Raw genomic sequence first — 15,745 nt, 5'->3', positions numbered from 1 at the left:
TAACTTAACTGCTTTGCTTAGGAGGCTAAAGACAGATAAAACGATTGCTTTTGAGGTCTGTTTTTGCATATAAAAACTTAATTTAATTAATTTCACCCACAGGAAAAAGAACGCGCCAAAGATCTAGTAGCCGCTGGCAAACAATGTGAAGCTATGGCCACGGAGCTGCTAGCCCTTGCCGCAGGCTCTGATTCGGCAGGAAAAATACTGCAAGCCACCGATCGTAGAAATGTCGAGTTCCTAGATGTGCTAATTGAAAATGAACAAAAGGAAGTTATTGCACACACTGTAGTGCAGCGCTATCTGCAAGTAAGTATTGCCGCGACCCTTAAGCCCAAACTGCTTATATTCTCACTACCCTACAGGAACTCTGGCGCGGCTCACTCACCTGGGCTTCCTGGAAAATACTGCTACTCTTAGTCGCATTCATTGTGTGCCCACCCGTCTGGATCGGCTTCACTTTCCCGATGGGCCATAAATTCAACAAAGTGCCTATTATCAAATTCATGTCCTATCTCACCTCGCACATCTATCTGATGATCCATCTGAGCATAGTCGGCATAACGCCCATCTATCCTGTGCTGCGGCTAAGTTTGGTCCCCTACTGGTACGAAATTGGGCTGCTCATTTGGTTGAGTGGTTTACTTTTGTTCGAGCTGACAAATCCATCTGATAAATCTGGATTGGGATCGATAAAACTGTTGGTGCTGCTGCTGGGCATGGCCGGTGTGGGCGTGCATGTGGCCGCGTTCGTCTTCGTCTCCAAATTATACTGGCCGACACTGATCTATTGCCGCAATCAGTGTTTCGCATTGGCATTTCTGCTAGCCTGCGTGCAAATATTGGACTTTCTCTCGTTCCATCACCTCTTCGGACCATGGGCTATCATCATCGGCGATTTGCTGAAGGATTTGGCACGCTTCTTGGCAGTACTGGCGATTTTCGTGTTTGGCTTCTCAATGCATATTGTAGCGCTGAATCAGTCGTTTGCGAACTTTAAGCCGGAGGATTTGCGGGGGTTCGAAAAACGCAACCGCAATCGCGGATACTTCAGCGATGGTAAGTACTTTCTTCTTCGATGTTGTGTGTTTAAATTTTCGTTTGTTATGTGAATCCATTTTTTTTGTGTTTCGAAAGGAGAAAAGTGACTGAGAAAATTGCGAAACTGCATTCGCTTTTCTCTTTCCATTTATATTTGTTCAATGAAAACATATAATTAAACTGTATGGATAGATAAGTATCTGCCTTGAAGGCACCGCAACAGGTTGCCTTCAAGTTGAAAGTCTCGGATATAGCTTGCATGCCGAACAATTACAGACCACTCGTACTAGATGTCCTTTGAAAAATAAAAAATAAAAAAAAGAATTGCTGCTGCTTAACAAATATCTAAATATGCTCTTACATTGAGTCTTTCTATATTTCTCCTATAATTCACAAAACGCACAGATGATATGCCAACACCACGACCTCCTCCCAGCTCAGCTGAGCGGTATATCGATAGTCGAAGTTTATCTAGCGAATTTCGACGCAAACATAAAGATGATCGTAAGTCCTGTTACTGGCCCGATATAATAATGCCTGTATTTGTGTTTGTGTGCTGCCTTCGATGTTGTATCCACACTGTTTGTACACCTTGTTTTGGATCGTTGTTATTGTTATTTCTAGTTCCAAAGCATTTAATTCGTTACATTCCTTCGCTCCGAAATTTCGAAGGGCATATTAGCTTTGAGTGGTCATCACATTCCCTCATCTGTGCATCCTTGGTGTTGTGTATAAATGTTTGCTTAGGATTTCAATTCAAGCAGTGTTTTGGTTATTAATTTGAGTTTCCTCTCTGTTTATTCCTCAAGTTAGCATGCTCCAAAATACTATCATTTTACTTTCTTCTAAAATATTTCTCTCGCTTTTATTGTGTTTTATTATTATCCCTTTGAGTTCAATGCTGTTTGCACCACTTTTCGCTTAAAAAATCTATCAAATTTACTACACCCTAACACTTCTAAAGTTTGGTATTTTACATATTTTACATATTATGATTTTTTGTATTTATATACGACTACTTATTATTTTGATTTAGAGAAGAGACGTTTTACCACTCAGCTTCGTCGGACTTTAGAGCAGGCGTGCTCGACAAATTTAACTTAGTGCGCCAAACGATAACGACGTAAAAAAACTAGAACTATTTTGGTAATAAACTAACAACAAAGTAATGATACAAACCTACAGCTGACCAAATGCACATTTGGACCATTTTAAGGGCCATTTGTGCAATGCCTGGTTAACACAAATCGGAGGTAGAAACTCCTTTTAAATACAACTACTGCTTTATCGATCATATGTTCTATGTATGATGTCGAAAACGTCGATAATGATGCTTAACTGGGAGGTAGTGATAACCAGACGTTGAACACCAGGCACTAAGGGCCGGTTGTTCAATGTCTGGTTATCACTACCACTACACTATCGACGATTTCGACATCATGCATGTAACATGTGATCGATAAAGCAGTAGTTGTGCTACCTCCGATTTGCGCTAATCAGACATTGAACAACCGGCCCTAAGGGCCGTTTTCACAATCTCTGGTTAACACTAATCCACAGTTAAGCATCGTTACCGACGCCACTGACTTCATACATATAACATTGTGTCGATAACGTCGTTAACGATGCTTGACTGAGATGGTCAAAACGTCCCTAATAATTGCTGTCTGTCTGCCTATCTGTTTGTTTGTTTGAACTCTCCTAAATGACTCAATAGAGCTTTAACTGGTGACTAAACAGTGACCTCGGACATAACATTCATAACATAGGGTATAAAATGTGGGCTCTGAAAAGGGGCCATGAGACATCTCATAGGCGTGGAATTTTTAATCAACTAAAACTTCGAGACCATAAGTCACAAGACTTTTAAATTTGATGTGAAAACAGAACTAAAGTAGGCGCTTATAGGTAGTGAGGTAAATATAAACGAGTTTACACGAGCAGGGCACATTTTATAGGCGTGAAAGAACCATAAGTTATACGATCTTTGATCTTTGGTATGCATACAACGAATAGACAGCTAAACAGAATTTCCTGTAGAAAACTAAAGAGGGATGAGAGTTTGCAAGAAGTCGTAGGCGGCAGAGAACGATAACTTTGAAACAAGTGACATATAATTCTTTCGTTGCCTTGATCCACCTTACCTCAATGATGGAATCGGATTGGTAGTAAAGAAAATGATGGCCAATACAATTAAAGCAAGAATTATTACTGGGTATGGTAAAGAAGAAGGTGAGTTTCTTTCAAGAGTCCCAGTTAGTCATAGTAAAAGACCCAGCTATTTCATACTTATTTTCCAATTTTTCGCAGTTCTTAGGATTTGACTTACAAATCAATCCCTGGCTGACTTCTGGTCCTTTTGCCTTTTTTTGCGAGAATTTCGCCGCCATAAAAATGTTCGTCTTTACCAAGTCCTAAAAGCAGCCAAAATGGAGTTTTTTTCATACCTTTCTTTTCAGTTAACTTTAAGGCGTAGGTATGTACAGTTAAATTAATTTCGTTCATTCTGAGATCTATTTTATTTATTACGTAAATGTTATAAAATCGATTACAAATTTAATTAAATTTAATTATTCAGTATTGGCCAAATCTATAGCGCCCCCATTTAGAAGTGATATTGTTTGCCACTTATGTTTAATCACAAGGTGTTACACTGATCGTGAACTTTTTAAGTGACCTAGTACACGTCGTAGGGCTGGTCAAGTAATTCACAAAACTGCATTTAAAATTTTTGCAACACCCTCAAATTCTCGACTTATTCTTAAAAAACCATTTTTACATGACTTTCCGCACTAAAAAATGTTCAGCTGTTAATTTTTACCCCATTTTAAGTTTTATAGTCTTTGAAAGGAAGAATGTTTGTACTATTTAAAGAATAAATAAGTTTTGTGAGCACATTGTAAATGTGTTGAAAGTTGTTGGAATAAGTCTGAAGTTAACACAAATTTTTATTATTTTTCCCACTTCTACAACATTTTTTTTAATTTCAAAACAAAATAGTCTCTTTCAGTCATTGTTTCGAAAAGAATGTGCAATTCCGAGTAAAGTTATGAATTTTCTTAAGATTTTTTCAAAATCACTTCGATGTAATTTCACAGAAAAATTGTATCAGTTAAATTGGATTCATTTTGAGGTTTGACATTTTTCGTTTTCTTATTTGAGCTATTGATGGGGAAAATATCGATATTGTCGATCAAATAAAGAAATAACTTGGACGTTACACGATCAAGATCTTGGTTTCAAGTTGCAATACACTCACACTTTTTTACTTACATACACGCACGTTTAAACTTGAACGTCGACTTGATATCAATCTTTACTTTCAAGTTGCTACACAACTTCAAGTCAAACAGCTGATTGATTTTTTTTTTTTTTAATGTACATACTTTTGCATATTCCGGTATATTTGCTTGTACCCAAACCTTCGTTTCGCTACACGGTACAGAACCAAAAGTTTCGGTACTTTACCAGAGATTTAGGTACAGGTGCAGAAACATTTTTGCCAAAAATGGCGCCAAGGTCGATATTTTTTTATAACCCTATTTATGCTCTGATTGTTTTTTATATTCGGCATGTTTAGTTGAAACGTAGTAAGACATAGATTTGCAAAAATGGAATCGCTGGTGTAGCTGATGTCGAAATAAAAAGTACGTTCGACATAAAATGCATGATTTCTTCTCGTAAAAATTCTTTCAAGAACAATATTAACAAAACTTTTTCAATGGATATTTACTTCACTTTACGTCACTTCAGATAATTCAGCTGATCAAACATAAAGCAGAAAATATTTCTACATTTAAAAATTTGGAAAGTTAAGCTTAAGCATTTGCAATATTACTACAAAAACTTGCCCGATTAGCAAAGTTTTGTAAATTTGTTACCTAAGTCAAAATCCACTACTGTTTCATACGAACGTAACGTAACGCCAGATTGGAAATACCCATATGAGTCAAAATCATGGAGGTGGAGAATTTAGTTATGGTAAAAATAAAAAATTAGCTTTATTATGAAATTGGCTTTTCACTGTTGTTGAATTGAAGTAGGTCGTCGTCAATTTAGTTTATGAACGGGCAGAGCAAAAATTTTTTAATTAACATGAACAGGCTCACTAAAAATCCAGGTATTGATTAAGAATTTAGGCCTAAAGTGGATATCCTTCCGATTTCGATACAATCAGTATGTCCATATTTTCTGCAAAACGGGTTTTACGGCCAAACGGCATAAGCTGGATGTCACTTATAGCCCGAACACAATGAAAACGACGAGCTACGGACCACAGCTGTCAAATTATTTTTCCACTTATTCTTATGTAGATGATTATTTTGGCGACGACCGGGCTACGCGACGACTATGGCTGTGGCCAGATTAGATCTATTTCTATTTTTCCAGCGACAGATAAGGTGCTTCCTCTTCTTTTATGTCAAACTCATACAAATTCATGATATCGCTGCCGCGTTCAAAAGAAATCATGCGTTTAGATAATGAAGATAACAAATTGGAAGCTGTGGCCCGTAGCTCGTCGTTTTCAATGTTCTCAGCACTTAAGGCGGTAAGTGATGTGACCAATGAGATCGTACAACATATAAAATAATAAGGAAGTGATAAATTTTCTTCGAACAACTTTTGAATTAAAAATAAACAGCAAAATGTTAGGTCAGCAATATTACGAATGTTGTTACTCAAATTCAATCCACTTTAACGTGTTTTTTTGGTCAATCAAATTTCTCTTAATGGATTGTGGAAGCGTTCCCCAAATGATTTATCGGCTATTTCGAATGGAATAAAATAAAAAATGAAGATACATTTAACTAAGCCGTTTAAATGTGTCGTTGACTGTCAATTATATAAATCGGCAAACGAGACAAAATTGTAAACTTACTGCAATTTTAAACTAAAAACTCTTTCCAACTGAAATTCTCCACCTGCATGATTTTGACCCATATAGATCGATCAAAATTTATTTTCAAGGCTCTTCATCCCCTTGACAACAACAAAAATTTCAAAACATACATGAATTCAGCAGGGAAATAAGTAAGGTTCTTGGTACATATTACTGGCGAAGTAGATAGGTAATTTAGGTCAAAAAGATATACCCGATATACATAGTTCCTAGTAGCTCATCTTGGAGCCATATTTATATTCCATTTAGTATTTAGAAGATAATATCTTATGTTTTCAGCGATATGTCGATTATTTTTAATTTTTTTAAATTATATGTCTTAGATAACAGTTATCGAAGACTTATGTTCATAAAAGTTATAAATAAAAATCAGTCACTGACCTTTATTTTTTAAATCATACTTATAAAAGTCATTTGTATAAGTTGTAGAAAGTTTTGTTACCCAATACCTTCTTAACTGCGAAAAATTTTAATGACTTTTATACGAGTGATTTAAAAAATAAAAAAAAAGTCATTGTCTGATTTATATTGATGACTTTTGAAAGTAAAGGTCACTGACTAATTTTTATTGAAGACTTTTATTAATTGATGACTTTTGTAAATAAAAGTCTTCAATAATTTTTATCTAAGACATGCAATATAAAAATCAAAAATAATTGTTATTTTGGATTTACAACATAAAAATCATAAATATTTTTTTTTTAATTTGCATAAAAATTGCAAATAAAAATTTATTTTCAAATTCGAGTCTCGGCGAAAAAAGAAATCGATTGCTCTGTATCACTTAGTTGTAGAACATTTCCTTCATAGTGAATTTTTCCATGACACTTTTAACTGTTATGTTCAGTCCCTGGTTATGCCAAAAAAGCGAGCTTTCAAACAAGGAGGTAGGCATAGTTACATTCTCAACAAATATAGACGGTTTACAAACTTTGCTTTCGAATATTTTGTTTTGTATTTATTTTATTTATTTGCTTCACCTGCTATAATTTTCGTTTACCTATTTGCAAATACTAATCCTTTTCATTAAGGCGCATGTTGATGTTTATCCTAAGCTACTATATGGCATACATATGTACATATGTATGTGTAACCAATTTCAGTTGGGATTGCCTACAGCTTCTGCACAAAGCAAAATCGATGTTAGTTACTGGTATTTACCTCAAAGTTGTGTTGCTTTAAACGTGAGTGGTGCACAAAACACAAAAAAAAAACAATTTAAAAAAAAGCTGTCACGCCTCACTCACCGTCACTTGGTGTCCAAATGCGCTATCGTGTTGCCAAACTTTTAACAAAACTCACGAAGTTCTACTAATCAAAGTGTATCTTGGCATTTCTTTCGATTCCCTCCGAATGTGGCAAATCCCGCAAAATATAAAAACATAAAATATTGCAAATCTCTAAAGGACCCATGACGCCATTTTTGGCGTTCGAGCGTCTCTTCTTCGCCGTATTTGGACAGACAACGACCGTCGACATCAATCCAATGCGCCACCTGCGCCCCGAATGGACCGAGGTTCTGTTCAAGTTCGTATTTGGCATCTATTTGCTTGTGTCTGTGGTTGTTCTCATTAATTTGCTCATTGCTATGATGTCGGATACTTATCAACGCATACAGGTTGGTATCGCATGCAATTTATTAATTGTACGTTTTTTTTTTTTGTGTGTTCTCTTCTCTCTTCCCCCATTTTAAATGCAATTTATTGAATGCGTTTTAACAAATTATATGCAAACATCAAAAAAAAACAATAAAATAAAAACTTGACGATTATTGTGTGAATTCGAAAATGGTGTCAAACAAAAAAAAAATATGGACGCCACCAAATATTTTGATTGCTGTGTTGGTGGTGATTTTTTTTCTCATACTGTGATTATTAATTATTACTAATATCCTGCGCGCTATGTCCTGTCTATTATTGGCTATACGTTAATGCGTTTGTTTGTATTTGTTGCGCTGGACGTAGTGCGCATGCATCCGATTACTTCGTTTGAGTTACTCTTCTTCGCCGTTTTCGGTCAGACGACAACCGAACAAACGCAGGTTGACAAGATACAAAATGTGGCCGAGCCCACTCAGCCATACTGGGTGGAATATCTGTTCAAAATAGTCTTCGGCATTTATATGTTGGTGTCGGTGGTTGTGTTAATCAACCTGTTGATTGCTATGATGTCTGACACCTATCAACGGATACAGGTAGTATTCCTTTACGGTACATATGTACATACACATGTACTTGAGTATGGAATTGTGAGTTTATGTTTACTAATGGTTTGACTTTGAGTCGTCGAGAAAGCGTGGTAATAAGAAACGGTCTGGTAAAATTTTATATAGGCAGAAAGCGTGAACTTCGAGGGACGAGGTTACATCTATTTTTATATGCTCGTGCATACTTACATATATTTTGTACAATAATAATATTTTTACAATGCCTAAATATTTTAAAGGCTTGCATAACCGAGCTTCAGCTAAAAGATACGAGGGCCGCTTGATAGGTCAGAGGCTTTTTGAACCGTCTTTCAGCGGACAACTGTCAAGTTTTGAGTCATGGAATGTAGGCAACATCGTGACTTTCGAAGTGAATGTAAAGAAGAAAATTTCTTGTGCCAACCAAGCATTCTTTTTTTCGAGAAAAACTCATCACCAAAACCAAGGAGAGGCTTGATTAACAGTACGGGTACTCTGTGATATCAATTTGAATGGTCAAAATGTGGTTCACTCAATTTCGGTCTGGTCGCCCAGAAGAGGTCGTTGAGACAGAAAACGACTACAAAATCTATGGAATGATCTTAGGTTAGGTTAGGTTGTCGCGGTCGTCTATAAGAAACACTTAGGCTCCGAGCCCATTATGATGCCGCATGTGGGATCACCAACTCGCAATCCCTCCTAAAACCATTTTGGACTTCGCAGGAGGCCCTCCATGTTATTGAAGCATTGTCTACCAAAAGTTGAGAGTCTTCGTCTGAATAGAGCAGGTCAGCGGCACAACAGGTACAGAATCGTTTCCTCCTCTTCTTCATCCTGACAACGGCTGACTTCCAAAACGTCAATTGCATTGCATACGTACAAAGTATAAGGTTCCATAACGTCAAACTACAAAATATTGACATTGTATACTGTTCCAAAACGCATCCGAAAAGTTATCGAAATGCATTGCTAGAGCAATCAGGGCATCAGAAACAAAGTTGATGCTTCGTTTGTTATTGGTTAGCATTGGTGTTTTACAAATGGAAAATTCAGAAAAATTGTTCATTGCTATATTGAATATTTAAAATATGCAATGTATATGGTTGCAATGTGTCGCAACTCTGCATATACAAACAGTTTGAATACCGCATGCCTGCCAACTAGGCAGTGTCCTGTTATAACAGATATTAACAAACTGATATTCTGCTTACTTAAGCTCAGTAGCAGGCCATTGCGTTTAGCGCTGAGCGCCGGCCATAATTTCCTGACAGTTTTGCAGGTTATCTCTCGGAAATAAGTAGCTTGCAAGCTTGTAAGAGCTTTCCTACTTCATCGTTTATATCCTCAATAGGGAGTTTGGTGCCAAGTCGCGCCAGTTCATCGGCCTTACAGTTACACTCAATTTCGCAGTGTCCCGGAATCCATATCAGCCATCTCGTTAAGAGATGTGCGGCATTTCATGGCTACCATGGAGGTTGTCGACTTCTTCGAAAGGGATTTGATTGCCGCCTCGCTGTCGGCGAAGATCTAGATATCAGCTTGGAATATCATATCACACTATACCAGTTTTGTGGCCCCGGCGATTGCCATCAGTTCCGCCTGAAAAGTGCTACAGGGGTCGGGAAGGCAAAAACTAAGGGATATTCCCTAGTGTTCGCAGTATACACCCCCACCAATGCTACCCTCGAGCTTTGAGCCCTCTATGTATACATGAATGTCACTCCTCACCACTCTTAGAGAGTCTCGTTTCCACTCTTCCCTTGAGGGAGCATCGTAAACGCGCAGGGTCCGAAAGGGCGTAGTCCACCAATCCGGGAAGCTCCGAAAACTCCGTTAATATTCTACCAGGACCATAACTGGTATTTTACCACTTATTTACATGGCATACAGTGTCTTGGATGGTATTGCTCTTATCGCACCAGTTACGGGTGTGGACGCGAACCTTATCCATGTTTTTAAGCTTTACCTCTTTTCCGAGGGGGTACCACCATACCACTATGCCGTGATAGAGAATGGGCCTAACTACCGCTGTATATAATCAGTGCATTATCCATATTTTTCCTATTGTCCTGCTCCTAGGGTATTGTGCTACTGTTACTTTGCTTACTCTGTCTGCAATATTGGATCCCCAGCTTAGTTTCCTATCTTGTATGAGACCTAGATATTTGGTCTCTTCCTTTACTTCAAGGGTTATAGCATCGAGGTCGGGTATCTTGTGCTTTCTAGTTAAGACCACTAGGTTTGCCTTTTCAGGATTTATTCCCAGTTGTCGCTTATTGCACCATAGGGATAGCCTGTTAAGAGATCTTTGAATTAGATCGGCTAATGTTGAGAGGTCCGAGATAGCTATTATAATATCGTCGGCGTATGCAATTATATTCCCACCAATGTCTTCACATCGATTACTTGAAAAGAGATAAGGCGATCACCGATGGGCCTTGCAAAGATCTAGATATGGCTTTTCAGCAAAAGGCTTGGATCGAAGGAACGGCTCTTTTGGGGATCTTGAGGAAATTTAAACTTTGGACTGAAACACGATTTTAAAAGCTCCTGGCTAAAAGTATCGAGCTAAATGGCGCATAATTTGAGAAATAAAGCTTTCGTATGAAATGTTTTTTTAATCAAAAAGTCACTGATCAATCAATCTACCCTCGTGTTAATATTTTTTTAAGATTAAATATTTTAAAGGCTTTCATAACCGAGCTTTAGCTGAAATGATTAAAATACGTAGTTACCAAAAAATGAAAATAAATATATATAGGTTAGAACATTTGGAAGCTTTGTGCAAAACTTTTTAAATATCTAAAGCTTCTAAGCTTTTAGCAGCTTCCAAGCATGTAAATACGAACAAGCTTTTTGCCTAGTAAAGCTTAATTTCATTTAAAGTAACTACATATTATAAAGCTTATTTCCAGTCGTCAAGTAATATAAAGTAAATCCATCATTTGCCCAGACTTGCAACTTCAGTTCGCGACAAAGGAACAGCGTTAACATTAACCGTAAAAGGGTCTTAAAGATACAATTTTCGTCAGTTGTTTCTTTACGATGACGAAGTGCTATTCTAAAAAGCTTAGCTTCTCCTTGTAGTTTAGTGCTGTGTTCAGCAAACTTTTTTTTTTATAATTAGAATAGAAGGCATAGTATGTATTAAATATGTGTTAGCGTAGTGGAAAGCGAAAAATGTGCTTTCACACAAATGCCGAGCTTCCAAGCTTGTCATAAACTTACAAAAGTTATAAGCTTTCGGTGTGAAAAAATTTATTAGCGCTAGTGCAATACAGTATAACTATGTGTCTGTGCTTTCTGTGTAAATTCTTGCATGTGTTATTGCATGACTATGTTTTGTTTTTATAATTATTATGTTTTTTTTTTTGTTAATTTCTAATATTGTTTTACTTTCAATAAAAAGGCGAAAGCTTTCGGCGCTTTGTGTGAGAGCTCATCGAAAGCTTTCGTATGAAATTGAAATCTTCTAGCGTTACACAATATAAATGAACAATGTTTTTAAAGGGAGTACAATAACGGCAGCTGGCTATAAGATTTCGACTTCAAAACCACTAGAAAATATCTATCAATATTGTATGCATTTGTTGCATTGAAAGAATAACAATATTAGAAATAATTTCATATAATTTTCGACGCTTGCAGGCCTTTGAGTGTATTTGTACTTTAATTAATACGTCTTTTTTCAGCGTACAAGTGATGATTGATAAAATAAATTTAGCAAATTTTGATTGCTTTGAAAATTAAATATTGCATATTTGTTCTTTATTTCTCCCATCTTTACATCGACATACACAAACATAAATAATATGCACATCTAATGGATTGCAAATCTTCATCTCTACAAAACTCATTCCATCATATATGTTACTATGCGCCTCCTCTTTTTGGAATGCGTTGCTGTTTTTTGAAAACAAAACGCAAATGCTTTATGGCTGCTGTTTCGAGAAATTTAGGCTCAATCCGATATTGAATGGAAATTTGGCCTATCCAAGCTTATACGCAATATGCATCGCACAACAACAGCGCCCTCGCCGCTTAATTTAGTTACCACATGGTTTATATGGATCGTCGAGAAGGTCAAGGTAAACAACAAGAATGTGTATAACAGCTGCTTTAGCGGGTCTATCCGCCACAAAAAAAAATAAAAAATAGGAACAGAAAATTTTGTTCCCAAAAGCACTCTTAACTAACTGGCAAATAGTTGACCTTTTCCCCAACCCATTTAAAACAAAATGGCAACAACCAATTTATTTCTTATGTATTTTTAGTTATTTATCCTGCACCCTCTACTTTACTTTACCTTCATTTTCTAGCTAATACGTGATATTCTAATCTATACTGTCGCTTACATGTGTCAAAAACTTCAAACGCTTTCACACTTTTTACTCACAGATTCACCCTGTTACTTGTCCTGTACACTCTCTAAAGCCCTAGTTAGTAGTTACACTTTTGCACTAAAAACGCACAGCACAAATCTTAGTCAATGTTCGTCTTATTGCCGCAGCTCGTACTCATGTGTGTTTGTTATTGTTGTTGTTGTCTCATGTTCTTGCCTCCGTCACCAATTGCCTGCCAACTGCTAACTGCCAACGCCCACGCGTTTGCGTTTTGCGTTTACGTATTGCTCATCACCGATCATCAACCACCACAATCCACAATAACTACATACCCATGCCAATTTCATCGCATAGGCGCGCATGAAGAAAAAGAAGCGTCCAAGTCTGGTACAGATGATGGGAATACGTCAGGCCAGCCCGCGCACAAAGGCTGGCGCCAAATGGCTCTCGAAGATCAAGAAAGGTAGGAAATGTATGTGTCGCTGCAATGCTGCTTTCCAATTTTAGTTCAAAACATCGAAAGCCACGTTCACTTCACCAGCAAACTATGTATATACTAACGTAATGAAATTGCGAATCAGTGACGTCCAAAATGTAGCTCGCGGGCAGAGCTTTTTTAAGTTTGCGTACTGCTCTGTGCTCTCTGGTCGCCACTGTCGTAAATGAATTGAGCTTGTGAAGCGAACGTGTGCCTTGAGCGCGAGTTTTGCAGCTACGCGTAGCGAAGTGAACCAAGCAGCTTAAAAGCGCGTTGAGCTTTTGGAAAGCTCACATGTAAATATTTGCACTTTTGAATAAACTAATGAAAGAGAAAAGTCTTTTTTCTACCCCACTTAAGTCACTTAAAATTGGCTCTCTAGCTTGCGCTAGCTCAAAATTTCGCAATTCACTTATACCCCTGGAGAATAAGCACATAAACTAATTTAATTTGTTTTGCCCTACTTTTATGTACCAACACAAACAACCGTTACTCTTGAACTTTTTCGATTGCCAGTAGACTCTGTGGCTCTATCCGTTGTACATCTATCGCCACTTGGATCGCAGACCAGTTTTACCGCTGCCAATCAGAATCGCATCGAGAATGTAGCTGACTGGGAAGCGATCGCCAAGAAGTATCGCGCGCTTGTCGGCGACGAGGAGGGTGGTTCCATCAAGGATTCGGAGGCAGAGAGCGGCTCTGTCGAGGGTAGCGGTGGCGGTACGGGTGCGCCACCGCCGCCGGCACAGGTGGGCAATAATGTTGCAGCCGCACAACCACAAGAGCTATTGCCGCACGTGTAGAGTGAGCTTTTTCCATTAAAAAAAAAAACTGCATTCATTAAGCATTTGAAGCACGCCATGTAGGGCTATTTTTCCATCCAGTAGAAAGTTGAAACACACAAGCTTACGAAAGCTTTAAGTAAACTAATTACATATAAATTATATTACAGGTTTAAGACAACAAGAAAATTAACTTAAGAAATATTATAATTGACTTAAAAAATTCACAAACACTTGTAAAAATAGGGTTTAGCTAGCAAATGAAGTAGTAGATCGTTGAAAAAAGAATTGGATAGACGTAACAAGCCTGAAGCAATATCCACTTAGAATACGTTAGATAGAATAAACAAACAATAAATGTGTCATAAAATTAAAAAATTTTATGTTATTGTAAGTCTAAAAAACTAAATTAAAAAACTAAAAGATGAAACAGAAAAAAATGTATGAAATTCTGATAAACAACAAAGCGAAATGTTTTCCAGTCTAGTATAAGAATACTCGTAAAAAAAGCAACTTGAATGCAAAGTCTATCAAATTTTTTGTTGAATAATGGGTATTGTTTCTCACAAAAATTCATAAGAAAAACGAAGAAAACTTATCCTTCATTGAGTCAATCGAGTTTTTTGTTGAAAATTTGCAACTTTCGATCATTTAAAGTATTTTATTGGAGACACTTTAAAATGAAAAAATGAAAATGAAAATTTTAAAAAATGCCATGTGGAAACAGACTTAATGACTGTTTTTGTGAACATAATTGCGGGGACATTTTCATTAAAGATGTTGTCATTTAATACCTAGTGGAAGTTCAGCATTAATGAAATTGGTTAATTTAATCCACTTAAAAGTTTGTTTTGAACTAAAGAGCCACAGCAGACAAATAAATCAGGCAATGCTGTAGTCAAAAAGTATATTTAAATTAAAAAAATAATAATTTGATTAATTTGAGAAGGTGGGTAAAGTACTCACTCCGAGCCTGTACAGGCTCAGGAGAGGATTTCCGCAGACTTGTCGCTCTCATTCCTATGTCTCTAAACCATACAGCTTTTCTAGCGCCTTCCTTGTAGCCATAATGAAATTTTCCCTAAACTATTTAAGCCATCGAAAAATGGTCCCCTGGAAGTTTTAGGTGCTTTCTACAGAGTGAGAGGCACTCACATTGGAAGTGCTGCACGAATTCTATCTCTTCCTCATCTCTAAATCTTCAATGGCTAGTTAATAGTCTACTGTCCCGTTAATATTCCGACAAGTCGAACGTTCTGTTTTGTGAAGCTTACAAAACTCGTGCGCTTTACGTTCATGGAGCGGTGACCAGAAATCAGAATTGGCAGGTGTGTAACCCGAAAGACCCAACCGCGTTAAGCACGGATTATCTGGAATTACGCCAAAAATATTAACCTGAATTACTTATTCTATCTATTCGATTTTTTACACAAGCCAAATTCCATTACACATTTTTCGTTCATCTAATTATTTAAATTATCTTACAGATCTTCAGAAGTTGTTTCCATTGCTTTAGTCAATAGGTTTTATGGTTACATATTTTTACAAAAATAAACGAATTGTAAGCCTAGTACAAAAGTGCGAGAATGAGAACGAAAAGTTGTACTAAAATATCTCAGCGTAAATATCTATTTTTTTGCTCGTCTCTACTATGAATCACTTTTTTCTGATGTCATTGAGTAATTATTTGTGAAAATAGATCGAGACTTCGTCGTTGTTTTGAACGATACTTTATATCGTACCCTAGTCAATTCTGTCAGGAAAATGTACATGCTCCAGCGATATAGGCTAAGAGTTTCTTTAAATTATTAATTAACTGTTAATGAAAACATACTTAATTGTTTTATTGGTATATTTAGTATGTCTATACCTATATCGATTCATTTAGGCTGGTACAAACAACCGTTATGTTATAATACCCTTGTGCACAAGTGCGCTCCGGCGACTTGTATTGACACTCTTTAACAATTTATATTTATACCTTTCATGAGCATGAAATGGTATTATAACTTTGGT

General features: G+C 36.9%; 1 protein-coding gene across 1 annotated transcript in view; it reads left to right on the top strand.

Annotated features, from left to right (window-relative positions):
* nompC (no mechanoreceptor potential C) overlaps nucleotides 1-13,750 on the top strand; it is a gene marked incomplete at its 5' end in the record, with an annotated part of 37,101 nt that extends 23,351 nt beyond the window's left edge. Inside the window, 7 exons of the mRNA XM_017627182.1 lie at nucleotides 103-309; nucleotides 366-1,059; nucleotides 1,447-1,545; nucleotides 7,348-7,559; nucleotides 12,086-12,214; nucleotides 12,824-12,932; nucleotides 13,467-13,750. Of these exons, the coding sequence (XP_017482671.1) occupies nucleotides 103-309; nucleotides 366-1,059; nucleotides 1,447-1,545; nucleotides 7,348-7,559; nucleotides 12,086-12,214; nucleotides 12,824-12,932; nucleotides 13,467-13,750 (1,734 nt within the window). The remainder of the gene's footprint in view (nucleotides 1-102; nucleotides 310-365; nucleotides 1,060-1,446; nucleotides 1,546-7,347; nucleotides 7,560-12,085; nucleotides 12,215-12,823; nucleotides 12,933-13,466) is intronic.
* Between the last annotated feature and the right edge of the window lie 1,995 nt (nucleotides 13,751-15,745).

Source organism: Rhagoletis zephyria, unplaced genomic scaffold (genome assembly GCF_001687245.7).
Source record: "Rhagoletis zephyria isolate East Lansing unplaced genomic scaffold, Rhagoletis_zephyria_1.1 Rzeph_scaffold_05093, whole genome shotgun sequence".
NCBI classification, from domain to species: Eukaryota; Metazoa; Arthropoda; class Insecta; order Diptera; family Tephritidae; genus Rhagoletis; species Rhagoletis zephyria.
This window is presented reverse-complemented; position numbering and strand designations above follow the sequence as displayed.